The sequence below is a fragment of the Tetrao urogallus genome (genome assembly GCF_951394365.1).
Source record: "Tetrao urogallus genome assembly, chromosome: 2".
Lineage (NCBI taxonomy): Eukaryota > Metazoa > Chordata > Aves > Galliformes > Phasianidae > Tetrao > Tetrao urogallus.
Genome location: NC_136814.1, coordinates 40,998,131 through 41,014,035, shown reverse-complemented (window position 1 = coordinate 41,014,035; position 15,905 = coordinate 40,998,131). Strand labels below are relative to the sequence as shown.

The 15,905-nt window shown below is 37.0% G+C and overlaps 1 protein-coding gene across 1 annotated transcript in view; it reads left to right on the top strand.

The window, feature by feature from the left end:
• Positions 1 to 15,905, top strand: part of SMOC2 (SPARC related modular calcium binding 2) — a gene marked incomplete at both ends in the record, with an annotated part of 130,648 nt that overhangs the window by 37,670 nt on the left and 77,073 nt on the right. The window contains one exon of the mRNA XM_079550602.1: positions 5,963 to 6,134. Coding sequence (XP_079406728.1) covers positions 5,963 to 6,134 — 172 coding nt within the window. The remainder of the gene's footprint in view (positions 1 to 5,962; positions 6,135 to 15,905) is intronic.

Below are 15,905 nucleotides of genomic sequence, written 5' to 3'. Positions count from 1 at the left end.
CTCTGGCTATTAAAGGGTTTTGTAAGTTGAATAAGGGCTGAAAACTGATGAATGACCATCTGAATCCGTACACTTCTAGGTCTGTCTTTCTCCTAATCTACAGACCCCAAGCTGCTTTCGTAGAAGAGAATGGAGTTTCTCTCCACAGACAGGGAAAAAAAAGCAGGAAATTTACATTAAGGCAAAGTAAAAATAGGTTGAGAGTAGCTTGCTTTGAGCTAGGTAGATGCATGCATCCTGTTTTGTGCTAAGGACATCACTACAGAACTGTGAATAGGCTTTATTAGAGTGACCATTCCAAATTAAAAAATAAATGGATTTAAAAAGAAAAAATAGAAGTTGAGGATACACTCTTGTCTTACTCAGATTAAAATCAGACAGTGCCTTCTGACCAAAGACAATTCACAGCTGTGCACTCTATCATGGGTGTGGCGGTGTTTTACATTACTATTTAAAAGGCTGCAAGTCAAGTTCAATAACTAATTTTTATATTTCAGCCTATGTGCATCTCTCGGCAGCTTTTCCTCAGGTGGACAGAGATGCCCGAGCTCTTGTATTGAAATGGTAACACTGGTCATAGAATCAGGGAATCATAGAATGGCCTGGGTTGAAAAGGACCATAATGATCATTCAGTTTCAATCTCCCTGTCACAGGTTGGGTTACCAACCACCAGACTAGGCTGCCCAGAGTCACATCCAGCCTGGTCTTGAATGCCTCCAGGGACTGGGCATCCACAACGTCCTTGGGCAACCTGTTCCAGTGCATCACCACCCTCTGTGTTAAAAATGTCCTCCTAATATCTAACCTAAGCCTTCCCTGTCTCAGTTTAAAACCATTCCCCTTGTCTCCTGGGTCTTTATTCTTCTGCTTTCTTGTACTGGTCTTTTGGCCTGTAGATGTATACGATAGTGACTTTTCAGCCTTGTGCCTCTTTTTCTTATGGCATGCTATATGATGTGCTTAGTAGAAAGAGTTGCTCTGTACTGCAGATGGTGGCATCCCAGTTCTGGAAACATATAAATATGCATGTGGTTCATTTTCATATGAAGACTTTTTTTTTTTTTTTTTGCCGTAAAAGTGGTGAGGAGTCCGAATATATACCAGAGGGAATGAAACCAAATCCCTGCATAAAACTGAATAGTGTAAGACAAAGAGAAGATGCAGGTTATGCTGTGTGTAGTGAATAATTTTATGGATGTTATTTTGATAAACTGCTTAATGGCACAATAAAGAAACAATCTGATGCCTACTCTTGGACTACTGGAAAAACTGGCTTGTGGACTGCAGCATATTGCTTGTGGTTCAGGAAAAAAATATCCTGATTGTCCACAGCCTGGATGTGTGACCAATGTCAAGAACAAGGCGGAAAGGTAAAGCAAAGCAGAATACAAAATGATATAAATAATTTTCCCCAACGAAAGGAAGGTTTCAGGTATCTACAACTAAATAATCTGATGATTTTAGTGTTATCAGACTGAAGTATCTGAAGGATGAAATCACACTGACACTAGTGGTTGAATAGAGGAAACTCATTTCTAACAGTACTAAGAGCCTTTGGTATATGTGACAAAGAAGGAAAATTTCATGAAACACATGACTGTAATAATATTTTATCTATGATCATATCTGTTAAGTAGATTCATATAGTTTATAGTGAATTTTAGTCTTATCAGCTGAGGTAAACTTAATAATCAAAAAGTCTTCTGATATATTCCCATTATCCTTTCTTCTTGGAAATACTGTGTGTGAATTTAAAGCAGTGCCTATTGTAGAATAATAGCCCCTTGGGCTATTATTTACAGTTACTGTAAAATATAATGCATTGAAATGCTGAAATAAATTGGAGACCATAAAAATATTTGATTATATTAAAATGCAAAGCAGGTGATAAGCAAGTGCTAACTCCAGTAAAGGAGTCGCACTTGGTAGTCTGTAGCATAAGCTGAAATTTATTGTTGAAAACAATTTTCTGAAATTTGACTAGGCTGCTTTCTGTGCTATTAGGGGCAGGAATGCCTCTCTGTTGAAAACTATTTGCATTCAAATACAGTTTAGTCATAATTGTTTATTTTTTGCTGAGTGTTCAGAATAGTTCCAGCTCAGGTTGTTCCACTGTTGTTGCCTTCACCTTGGTTGCTACCAGCAAGTAACAAAAATATTACTTTAAGCTTGTCTTTCTGTGAATCTTGTCTTTTTACAATAACAAATTTGTTTGCTAAATGAACTTAGAGATAGAAGAGCCAGTATTCAGGATGAGCAACACTGACTTATGTTTCAAAACATCTTTCTCTCTTTTTGAACTCTCCTCCTTTAAGGAAGAAGAATGATGCAATAACTCTAAGATGTACATCAGTGTGATTCCAGTTTCTATGTCACTGACTGCTTCTTCCTATCTAAGGATATGGCAAATCTCCTATCCCTTGCATATTTCAGTGTCTCTACTAGCTTTGACACATTTATCTATTCTTTTGGCTATATATGCTGCTGTAGTAAAGATAACAATGGAATATTTTCCAATTTTCAGTCACAGGTTTTATCTTCTTTCCCTTATTTATTTATTCAAAGTACATTTCCTAGGCTCTCTCATATGCTATATTTTCTAGAAGTTACTTGCCTTTTTGTCCTTCCTGCTCTTAAATTTGTCAGTTACGCTAACTTGGTGGAAATTGTTGTAGATGTACAACCCAAATTCTCCAGTGAGGTTTGGCTAACTAACAAGCTATTCAAGTGGTTTTGTCTCCTGGGTATATCTTCATCCTCTGTTTTTCCAGGTTGCTAGAATATTCTTGAACCCATAATTTACCCTAATCTTCTCTAAGGCTTTGAAATAATAAAATACTTAAATAAAACTCTTTGGATAAATGCCCTTTAAAATATAACTTTATCTGTAAACTATCACGTTCTCAAGGGAATGGATTTTGTTCCTCAGACAATTAAGGGGATTTTCTGTCCACTGTGTCGCTGTGGTTTGTCCACATCAGGCATACCCATCTAAACTTCTGCATCAGCTCAGAACAGAAAAGATGAGGAAAGTCTGAGAGGAAAATAGAACAGAAACTAGACTGTTTCTCTCCATGATTTCTTTTTTTCCTGAGGCCTGGGTTCAGTTCCCTGATCTGCCACATGATATTTTGTTGGTCATGAAATCTTTCTATACTCCTGAAAAATAATAATTTGCCCAACAGAGATGTTGCTGAGGATAAGTTAACAATGGCAAAGTTTCTAGCCATTACAGAGATGGAGGAGTAGTCTTACGAACAGTGAAAGGCTGTACTCTGATCTTTACTTCACAAAATAGGAGAAGGGAGATTGTTTGACTTGCCATCACTAAATCCACTTGGAATGCCTGAGGCAGAGCAGTGAACTGGATCCAGTCCCTCTGATAGAGGCTCCGTGCAGCCTATGTCCTTGAAAAGTGCTATTCATAGTCCTGACTAGGCCTAACCCCAGAGTCCTGCAGATGTCTTCAAGACTGCCCCTTCTAACAGCCTGACTTAGGCAAGAGAGGGAAGCTTTGAGGACCTCATCATGCCTCCCTGCAGCTCATGAGGGCACCTGCCAGGAGAGCACCATCGTTTCGAGATTGGGCAGAGGCATGGTCTTCACTGTTGCTCATTTTGCACATAGAGAAACATGACTTCAGTCATCTTCCCACTCTATTCAGCTAATTGTTAATTCCTGTCAGCGAAATGGATCTGCAAAATGTTTTGAATAGAGGATATAGGAACATCTCTTTCTGAAGACTTATAGCTAAATTTGAGGAGGGTGGATTTGAAATTTGTGCGTAATTTGTGAGCAATTTCCTTCTGAAAATAATTATAGTTAAAAATGAAGAAATGCCTAAAAATATCAGGAAAAGGAAGCTTTTCTTTTTGTATTACTGTGCCACTAAAAGATAAAAATTTCAACCATGTTGTTATTATTTTAAAGTGATACCACTGAGATTGTCTCTCCATTCTCAAGCACAGTCATCAGAAAGACGTCTGTATTTCCTCAGATTAAGTGATTGGAAATGCAAACAGACCACAGTTCAAGTACAAAAATTACGGAATTTTATGACTCTCCTATACATGTTTTTAGTAATAAATGCAGGGAAGCTACATGTAGAAATAGTTTTGTGAATTTATTAGCTTGAGCTACTCTTTGCTGCTCAAATGCTACTCTTTGTCATCCTTTTCATTCATTTGTTTGAAAGTTTCCTTCTAGTGGGCTTCATTTGTAATCTGAATTCCAGAATTTCCATACCTAAAGTTTATGATGGTGAAATGGCACTGATAAAAGCAATGAATGAAGACTTTTTCTCAGATCCATTACATTGTGCTTCATTATGCTTGGGGGAATTATTATTTTCTGGTAGCTCTATGACTTGCATATCTTTGTGTTTATTGAGAAACAACAAAATGATAGAAAAATTCTTCTGAGGATTTGGTGATTTCACTTCAGTCCTCATTCCAGCCTTTCAGAGGATAACATGCTATCTTTGTTCCTGTATTGCATGCAGCAACATTAGAAATGATTTGGCTTTTGGCAGTATGTTCCAGGGTGTGTAGCTCCTCCTCCTCACAGTACCAAGAGGACACCAAACTCTGTTGGCTGTGTCTGTAGTTTAGAATCATAGAATCATGTAAGGTTGGGAAAGACCACTAAGATCATCTAGTCCAACTAAAGCGTGCTTCACTGCCAGGACCAGTCCGCTGAGCATCCAGGAGATTTTAGTATTGCTCTGTGGCAGAACTATGCAGGGGAGAGAGTTTGGTGAAATTCAAAATGTGGCCAATGTTAATTACTTCTATCAGCAAATACTCAATCACTGTCTTCTGAAGAAGATAAGGTTGAATTTCTGAGAAAGGAGAAACCTGGGTTGTAATGAGCAGAGCAGAAAGAATTTGAGTAGCAAAGGTCTTGCAGGGCTTTCCTGTGTGCAAGGATGCTTAACCGCCCTATACCAGTCCAAAAAAAATTAGTATTGTAGTCCATGGATTAACCAAACTAATGCAGGAACACTTCTGAGGGACTACACCTCATGGAAAACCCATGCCAGGGCTGGAAAAATCCTGGGAAACTGCAGATGTAGGTGATCCACATCATAGGTCAGACAGTACTTAATGGAGCAATCAGAACTTTTTGTTGTTGGCAAGAAATTGAATAAAATTACTTGAGTAGAGACATAGTGGACAGTCCATGGCCCGTTTCAGATTTTGTCTTTTCTTCTGGCCCATTATGAGACTCTTTGAAATAGCAGCTGAGACACAGTTGTGTCTATACTGTCTACAACATTTCCCTATTCAGTTTTGGCTTATGTTTTTATAAGCAAGCTTGCACACAAATACAAATGTATCTATACAGTGTTTCTGAATTTTTTGTTTTGTTGAAGAGTCTTCACATTCTGAATGTGATCTGTTGCATTTCATATGGTTCTCATACTTTGCTCATGTTCTCCTCAGGCCTCCTGAACTGAGTCAATTGGACATATTATGGAAATATTTTTACAAAAGAATTGGGTGAAAAAAAATGTTATTTAGATCCTTAGAATAGGCTCTTCAGCCTGTTATTATAGGCTAGTTAATCCACAGCAAATAAATTTGAAAATTATACATTGCTGTCTCATTTTTCACTGGTGAAAAATGTTTCTGCTACCAACATTTTTTTGGTCTAGAGCGTCCAAGACACTGTTTTCAGCTTCACAATGGTTAAAGGAGGATTCATAGATTCCCTAATTGTGATGGTGTTTTTATTCTATGTTACAGAAATATTGCAGTCATTACCATCCTATAACAGAAGTTGAACAACCTCATATACACTGAATACACTATTATTTGAATAGGCAAAAAAGACAAAGCTTTTCTTTCATTTTTGGGTAATATTTGCATGTATTCCCTGGAGGAGGGAATCATGGAGCAGTTTTCACATGAGAATAGTATTCCTACAGCATTAATTGTTATTATTATTATTTTTTTCTAGTTTTTGAGGGTGGATCAAGACAAAGACAGAGAATGCAGCCTGGACTGTGCAGGTTCTCCTCAGAAATCACTTTGTGCATCTGATGGAAGAACTTTCTTGTCCCGGTGTGAATTTCAACGAGCAAAATGCAAAGATCCTCAGCTGGAAATTGCCTATCGGGGCAACTGCAAAGGTGAGCAAATCTAAACTTTCCAATATTTTCCTTTGATCATAATGCAAAATAGTAGGCAAAGTAGCTTTTGAAATTTAATGAATATTGAGAACTAAGAGCACTGTACTTTAAGAGTTGTCTGAAAGCAAATAGATTGCAATTTGTCTTGTTGATTCTATAGAAATATGATACAAAAATTAATCTTCATCCCTCAGCAAAAATATGATTCCCTCACATCTTTACACTATAATAAATCATTAGGTCAACCTCAGAGTAATTCTCAAGATTGTTACCTTCTGAAGTTGCTTTTCTATTGCAGTTTGACATTTTCAGTTAGAAAGAGTTGAATTCAGCTACATGTTTTCTAAATGTTATAATTCGCCCAGGAAAAAGTAAAATAAAGTCCAAATGGTTGCTGTTGTGTTGGTTTGCTTCAAAATATAATCCCCCCAGTGAAAGTGAGAAGAAATTGCAGGTTTTTTTTCTATGTAACAGAAAGTTGTGTGAACCTTCAGGTTGTAACTTGGAAAAAATTAATTACATGGTTTGTGGTGCTTAAAGCCCTCACAAGCTGTATCTATCTACATCTTCTCTTTTACTTCTATCTTCCCTTTGCAGAAATTTTGCAACACACGATCCTGGTGCTCCAGCTCTCCAACGCTTTCACTTTCCACAGGTTAACCTTTTCACTTTTATAGTAAGCTGGTGCTAGAGACCTCAGTTGTCATGCGAGAGATACATGACATAGTTCCTTACTGAAGTGTACACAATGATCTTTTAAAATGTAAGAATAGCAGCACTCATAAAGATTTACTTTCCCTTTCTCTCTGTCCACAAAGGAGAGGTGGGAGGGAGAATAAAACCCCAGGGACCACACAGATTCAACCCTTAGGAGGCAATTTTCCACATGGTCTCTCTTCATTAGCTCCAGCAAGCCTCTGAAGCATCAAGACTGTTTCAAAGAGACATTCAGTCTCATCTTCTGCCTAGATGAAACACTGTGGTCATTTTTCAGCCCTTTCATAATAAGCCATTGTATTAGCTGATGGATCTATTTACTTATGTGAACAAGGATAACATAACGATGCTATCTGAGCCAAAGTTTTTGTTACACTTATGAACGACAGAGAGAATTACTGTGAGTTTTGTTTCTGTTCATTGTATATATGTATTTAACACATTATACACTTCAGCAAAAATGAGTTTTTAAAGTGTTTACTGTTTTTTTCTTAACAGGTTGATAATGCCATTTGCAATTTTTTTTTTTTTTTCTTTTCTGTAGGGGTGCCTTTAATTGCCCTATCCAAAGTGTATCCTGTAATGCTGGCAGTTTCTTCTGCCAGCATTTGGAGAAATACTAGTTTTCTATGTATTTATTAATGTGTAGCATGTCAGTACAATTGTAGACTTGGAATTAGACACCTTAGATAGCTTAAATATTGCTAGTAACAAATGCATATTGTGCCTTCATGAATCAGACACTTCTAATCTTTTGATTAAAAGACTGCAAGCATCACTCTAATGTTGAAATATTTCTTCCTTTTTTGGGCAATAGATCTCACTTGCCAAAATCACACAATATAATAAATATATGATACAATTATATCCCAAACCATCAAGGGACTAGTGCTATTTTCATTTAACATTTTCTTCATATTTCTAATTCAGTCAAAGTAGTCCTAGATTTTCAAGTGGTCACTGTCTTTTTTTCCTACCCATTGCTGTGATCATTAGAAATATTTCAAGCTGTGAAAACAAGTTTTAGAGAAGGAAGAAATGATCCACTGACCTAGTAGCTGATTCAATCTTAGTATTGATACTTTTGGTAGTCCAATCAAACGTTCTCCTGAGAGAGTAGAGGAAATCCTCAGATTAAGACCGCTTTTGGGCCAGTTGCTTTTGAGCACTGAAATTAACCAGCAGGTGAGGCCTGACAAAGGAGTGAAGAGTTCTTTTATTAAACTAAGCAAAGATGATGGTTTAAATTCAGGGCAACTTTCAAGGTTTCAGCATTTGTTTTCATTCTGTGTTGGAATGAAAACAAATTCTTTTGAAAGTGTTCATGTCTCCCTAAAACCAACAAAAATAGCACATTAAAATATTGGTTTTGAATCAGATTTTGAAGTTCTTAACATTAGTGAAAGAAGCATCTATGTTTGCATGTGGAAGTTATGAGTCCTTCCCTTTTTTCCCTACATTCCCTTCCTTTCCTTCCTTCGCTCTTTTCCTTTCCTACCTTTCCTTCCTTCCTTTCCTTCATTTTACAATAAATATATATGTTTTTTCCAGTCCACTTGCACACAGTGCTGGAATTTTTTGCTAAACTTGGAAAAGTTATATTATAAGTTATAATGCTGTGAAATTCTGACTGCTTTTGCAGTTTCAAAGAGTTCAGATGATCTGCATAAACTGTAGATGAATATCCACACTTCTGAATACATTTCCAAACAAAATCTGAACTCTGAAATTCTGGAAGTTTGCCACTTACCTGATAGAGAAGTTTACTGTGCAACAAGATTATGAATCTAACAAATAAATGTATGTTGACAGCTGAGAAATATTGTTTGTGTTAGGGGGACTGTTAAAGCATCACCTGTGACTAGGATCCACCACACAAACACACAAATTCTTCACAGTAAATCTGGTCCTGTGTATTCCGAGAAACAAAACAGAAGAAATGTGAGCAGCGTACTTGCTTTTAAACAGGTCAGAAAGACAAAGAGACTATTTCTAAATTATTAAATTAAACAGTGCCAGGATGCTATTTGACTGTCTGCTCTAGTAAGTTGGTAAAGTGATCCCTGCTATGCTTTGAGTGCGGGCCAGTTAGTATTTTCCCTAAGACTTTATCTTTGTGGCTTAGGAGTTACTGTGGGCTAGGGATGGTCCTCAGTAGGCAGCATGCACAGAGCCACCCTCTCATAATAAAAGGTTCAAGGCCATTCAGCCTGAGAACTGGGCCTAGCTGTTCTTGCGTATCACGGTAGATCGATTCCTATGGGTAGCTCAACCCTGGGAGGATTCATCTTTCTCATCATCCTTTTCATTCAGTATTATTTTTAGGCTGGTTTCCTGAGGATGAGCAAATCCCTGTGAGCCTTAGTAATGCCCTACTTGCAGTCTTCCAAGCTATGTGACTTTTCAGCTGCTATTCAGACACACACACTGTACTTCTTCTAGAGTTTGAGGGTCCTTTTGAGTACAGGCTTTGCTTAATTCTTGTTTTCTTTTAGAAAAATGTATTGCCCAGCTGAGGAAATAGGGGCTGTAAGCATTTAGGCCTTCCTGAAGTCATCTTAGCTCTGCGGAGGATAGCACAAAGTCATCTATGCTATGTCTCTTACCAGCCTGAAACAAAGTTACTATATGGCTCTGTGAAACTTCACAGAAACTTGGATGAAAATTCTGTCTTAAGAAAATTCTCAGGTTTTACAGCATGCTGTCTTTGACAAGGTTTGTGTAAGCAGTCTTTGTGGTTCGGGCCGTCAACTCCTCTAGTAGCTTATTGTGTTAGGTGTTCAGAGACTGTCACCCACAAATTGAGGTCCTTGACCCACAAAGTGGTTAGTACAAACCTGGCTGTAATCCAATGTATAGTCCTGATAACTGTTGTGTGAGTTCAAACCTAAGTATGCACCTGTTTAGTACTTCGTTGAGTGAAGACTTCTTTCTTGATCTGACAAATTTAAGGATGAATGTCATAAGCTATGATACATAGGACTACATATAACAGGTTTGTTTTGTTTGTTTGCTTTGTTTCATGGGGCACCTTGTATATTCCTTGTAAAATACTTTCTCTCCCTGTGAATGGTTGGAATTGCTCTGTAAAATTTAGTCTCATCTCTGTAGAATGACACTGTAGAATGTTCGTATTTTCCATTAAGTAATGAAAATTTTACATTATAGATATAGAAAAAAAGAGAGAATGCTTAAAATAATTTCTACAGATTCCAGTCAGTTTCCATTATGCAAAAATCAATAAGTAATTTTTTTCTATCATGTTTGGTTTTTTTTTTCCCCCCTTCTTATTCATGCTACTGAAGTTTTGCCCATCAACTTCAAAAGCATGAACTCATATTTTTCCTGCAGGAATTTTCAGATAAATTAAGGTTTTTCAAGTCTTTTCCTATGACAGTAAGTAATGTGTATTACTTTTAAACCTGAAATAATGATGCTGGGCGGAACTGAGTGGCATTGAAGGTTTTTTTTAATGAAAATGCTTTTTAAAATATTTGATTGATTTATTTGATTGATATGACAACAAGTGTTAGTCCTAGCTAGTTAAAGAAATATTTGGGATCAGTGTCATTATTCTACAGCTGTGGAGACCCTCTTTCTCCATTGTAAATGCTAGATAGCACATGTTAAGCTTAACTCGCTTGTGATATTCTAAAGAGCCTAGCTGTTGAAAGAAATGCCTTTCTTCTATTGACTATCACAGACAGAACAAAAGGTAGTATCTTAATTCTTGTGATTCACAAAGAGAACTGGAATGCATCAAAATATGAGTAGAATTTCCTATAGAATCCTTAGATTTGGAAGGGATATTTAAAGGTCATTTTGTCCAACTCCCCTGCAGTGAACAGGGATATGCATAGCTAGATCAGGTTATCCAGGGCCTGATCCAGCCTGGCCATAAAGAAGTATTTTGCTATTTACTTGATTTAGAATAGAGAAACACTCAGCATTTCTGTTTCATTATAATTGAGCTTTCAGAAAGTGTGAAGTTTCAGTCATTTAAATCATTAGTATAGTGATTGAATGAATGATGAGTATGTGTTTGAATTGTATGAATCAATATGAATTTAGGTAAATTTCTGTCTTTGGCTTAAACTGCAGGTATGATGGTTCCTGTTTTGAAGAGAAAGCAAAATGTAACTGAGCTGCAGTATTTTCTTGGCTTGTAAATAAATCTTGGTCCCATAATTCATGAATTCAAGCATTGTTTGGGAAAATGTTGCTGTTGCTTCCTAGCTAAAGAACAGGCTTATGGATGCTGGACATGCTTCCTGAGTGCAGACCTAATCCTATATTCCCTCGGAGACTGCCCTCAAGCTCAGGTTTGCCTGAGAGACAGGTGCGAGCCCAGTGCATGCTTGCAGTGCAGGAACACATCCCTCAAGTCAGGGACATTGGCTTGGGCAGCCCTCCTGCTACCTGGAAGGCGGGCTTGTGGGCTACATTTGGAAGGCAGAACATGTTCCTGAGATGCTTTGTTTGGAGGGAGAAAGCCGTAGTGAGTCGGTTTACTTCTTTTCCAAACTGCTGCAGTGAGTGAAAGAGGGATTGGATCAAGGTATCAATCAATAAAGTAAACCTCAAAACATACTGAAAGTTTGCATGTCTGTAGATTGAGAGAAAATCAGTTTTCACTTCTCCTCCTTGCCTCCCTTTTCTCTTTTATTTCCGATTCCCACGTTTTTGAGGAGAAAGTGGGAAGAAAAGAGGGATGCAAAATTTTTAAAATATTCTGGGGAAAAATATACTAAAATGAGGCAATTTTTAATAAATATTTTCCCAGGAATATTATTATAGAGCAGATTTGTATCTCCAAATGTTTCTAGCTAGAACCTACCTCATCCTTTTCTGGATATTTTCTCACTGTGAGCACTGCATTTAATCTGTAGGATGACTGCAAGTTTCCAGACTGCAGTGCTGCCAGACCTGACACAAATCCTGTTCAGCTACAGCCTCTTTATATTTTGTTTCCCAGCCTTCAGTTATGCTGTGTATCAAGCTTCTGGAGTAAAGTGTTAATTTAAGACAAAATATTCAGCAGCTTGATGAAGAAGTTATAATTTATGTAGTTCCTGAAAACAGAAGGCTTCTGATTCTGCTTTCTAGTAGATATTTAATGGGAATGGATACAGTGCTAAGTATGTGTGGAGTATTTTATGTGGAAAATCCTTTGGTTTTTTTTGTGTGTCTACTGGCACATGGAAAACAACACAAACAACACTGAAATATTATCCAAAATTTACTGGAGATGGAATTTATCTCTTTGAAAAACAGTCTATTTTTCTTGATCATATTTCTCAACAAGGAATGTGCCAAAGCCAGACTGCACAGGAACAAATCATAGAAGAGCATTCTTAGGGCACAAAAAAAGTATCTTTTTAGAATTAAAATGTTTTTTTTTTTTTTTCATTTCTGGTCATGTAATTTTTATTTAACTTTCAAGTTCAATACAGTGTGAAAATCTTAGGTAAAGTAGAAACTCGTAGTGCTAAAGCAATAATACTGCACTGAAGACTTGCAACTATTTGTAGTTTCAAGCTTTCTCAGACTTTCAGAGCAAGAATTTTAAATTGGCCCATATTAGGCTTATCCAAACTATTTATCAAATCAGTGTTCTGTTCAGAAAGCCTAGTCTGGCTTTTGGTATGTAAAATATCAGAAAGCTGTAGCTTTAGTTTTTATTGCAAATATTTGATTCAGTTCTAGTCAGACTATATCTCTCCAAATGTGACAGTTAGCAAATCGGGAGAAATATTATTGTGCCAGGAAGGATTCCAGCACAGCATTCCTTATTTTATCTTAAAGCTTAGCTATCTAAGCTCTTAGCTATCATAGCTGGGTGGTTGCAAAATATGAAAAAAAGAAGGCAACAGAAAGAACTCCATGCTGCCTGCCACTGTTGGATGCTGGCAGGGGAGAGTTTAGACTAAGACTTCTTTGCTGTTTTGTTTGAATCCTGAATGGAGCAATAAAAATAAATAATGAAAGAATCAGCCAGCCCTTGTTACAAAGCAAGTTTTTTTTTTTTTTAATATCTGTGTCAGGCTAAATGTCTGTGGAGGCATCCTTTCTGACCCAAAAAGCTAGTAATCTCTGCATCTTTGAAACTGGAATGTTGAGCACATGTAGTTTGTTAGGTGTTTCCTATTACTAAAGTCTACTGCTATATATGCAGTAGATGTTGACATGATGAGTTATTGCATTGAATATGCATTGCCTTAGACCAAATCTCCTAGAAAATTTTCACGTTGTTAGTAGTTTGTGCCATGGAAACAAAGCTGTGCTCTGGATGAAACTTTAAGATGCCAAATGACCTACAAATGACGGACATTAGACTTTCATTCAATAAAAATAAAAAATAAAAGTTAGCAAAAGGGTGTAAAATTAGAAAAGCACAGAGGTAGGAATAAACCTGGTACATCCTTAGGGTAATTCAGTAAAGAGTTCAGCTGGATAGCTTCGTGCACTTTGTATTTCTAAATCTAAGGGCAAGTAATTGTGTATAGGTATTCTAGCACACTGGTGGGTCAGCAAAGGAAACCTGTAGTGAAACAGCAAGAGATATTTGGATTACCTGTGCCTATGCTAGATCTGCTTTTTCAAATCTGTGTGAGTTTAGAAGCACTTTCTCTGTCCCATAGGATGAGGTATATGTTTTTCAGGTATAAGCTGAAGGTATAAGTATAAGCTATGTGGAAAGCACTCAGGAGAACATTTTCTTTATATTATTAATCACTTTACAAATAGTTTTGACTGAGTTGTAAATATTTCTGAAATGTTCAGTGACATACTCTATCTATCATAAAATACCTAAATAAACTGTGAAGTGCATTTTATGCATAAATGCATAACAAGCCCATGTGTCACAGTGTCTTTTGAAAGCAAGCGAAGTCTGCTTCACTGTATAGGGACTGGGGAAAGTGATTTTAGTTTTACTGAACTATATAGCAAAGCAGGAAACAGCAGATGAGCTAAATGAAAATATTTTCAAGGACACTGATCTTTGCCTTTGACAAGCTACTTATTTTTCTATGAGAGAATCTGACATCTCCCTGTGGAGCCTCGGATCTGCTGTTGTACTAAAAGTCACTTTCTAGATGATGTTTATGCCCTTGATGAGTTTGTGTCATTATTTTAAAGATGAACTTTAACTTTCCATTAATAGACTTCTTTTCCTGATATATTATTCAGATTACTAAGATTTGAAGTTGATGGATTTTTTTTACGCTTAGTATTTTAGGTTATGTGGTGTTGAATATGAGACATAAAACTAAAGTTCCACGTTATGCTGTTAGTAAGTCTAATTCTGTTTTCAGAATTTCCTTGGTACTACAACACCCTTAGTGTTATACCAGGAATTCTTCTGCTCTTACCCTCTCATGTGTGAAAGAATCTGTTTCTGGATGCCACAGCTGCCTACTGCTGCCACCTCCTAGCTGGAAGCTTTTGCTGTTGCACACTGAAGCTTAGCACAGAATTAAGATGGCTTTAAATTTCACCTCTGCCTTCCAGACATTAGACTCCTCTGGATAATTCAGAAAGACCTGTCCAAACAGCTACAACACTGTTTTCCACAGTTTTGTGTATTCTGTCCACTCCCATGCACTCTTGTCTTCAGTTAATTACTTCAGGCTCCATATGTCTTTGAGTAACCTCTGGTTGCCTTTCCAGTCTCGGTGCTAAGTCATAGTGGTACCATCAACACATCAGCCAATGTTCTGTGCTAAAAACCATCAAGCCCTGTGTTAGCCCAGTTTGACATCTAATACTGTCCAAATTAAGTAATTTAGTGTAAACTCATGCATCTTCATGCTCAGTTTCTATGCCAGGAGTATTTTTTTTCCAGCAAAGTTCTGGGATGTAAAAACCCGTTTACCTGGAGATGAGAGAATACATTCTCTCTGAGTCATCTATTAACATAATTCGAAATTACAGTTGGGCATTTATATCTGCAAGATTAGTTTTTCCCATTGTCTGAATGTAAAGGCAAATCATGTGTCATTTCAGCCATTTTTTTTCAGACATCTTGGTCTTTATTTCAAAAGAGATCTGACCTAAATTATTCCTGTTCTAGACAAAGAGGAAAATTGAATCTGTATGTGAGAGACTGTACTGTGGTCCTCATAGATGTCAGTGTTCCTACAAACCTTCTGACAAGCCACTTCTGCCTAGACACATCCTACTAATTTGAGATGCTTATGAGTCATATTCATTATACTTGGGCCAGGTGCATAAGGGGAACCTTTAGTAAGAACTGGCTTGTTGCACTCAAAGGATTTTACATGGTGAGTCCCAGAATTGTTTTTGCTTCGTGAGCATGAGCAGTGGCCATGTGAAATTTATTTTCCCTAAGTTAGGATATCATGCCTCACTGACTTTGACCTGTTAGGAGCTACATCTATCTCATCTGATATTTTGATGTGAGCTCATGTTTCACTCTTACTTCCAGCCACAGCAGAAATATACATTGTCTTGTCCTTTTTCAGCTGTTACAGAAGTCTAGCCCTTAAGTGTCTTGAATTCTTTCTTTCCTTTAGAAAATCTGGTTGAAACCAGGCAGTAGGTTCAGAATGTGCTACAACCAGGGCAGAAAATGAGGTGATCAGATATAATCTTATAAAGTTATCCTAAATAATAATATAACAACTTGTTTTGGCTTCAGTAATGTTTTATTTGGGAGGAAGTTAGCACCTTTGAATAAATAACCTAACATCCATTAATATTCTGAGGAAGAGTATTTTACATGTCTTCTTTTTAACTTGACATTCCTGTTACATTCCTTCAAAAGGTTTGGATTGCATCTCTGTATCTTAAAGTTATTCCCCTATGGTACTACATAGATGAAATAAAAAAGCAGATTTGGGAATCATGTTTTGGCTACACACAGTTTCAGATGCTCAGCTTGATAAAAGAGCTTCCTCATGGGTATTCTGAAGCATAGTAATGCCCAACAGCTTTAAAATGTTTCCATGGTTATATAACACAAAACAAGGGTTCAGACTTGAATTTTATATTTCATTAAATTTGGTCATTGTTGATTTTAAAGCATATTAG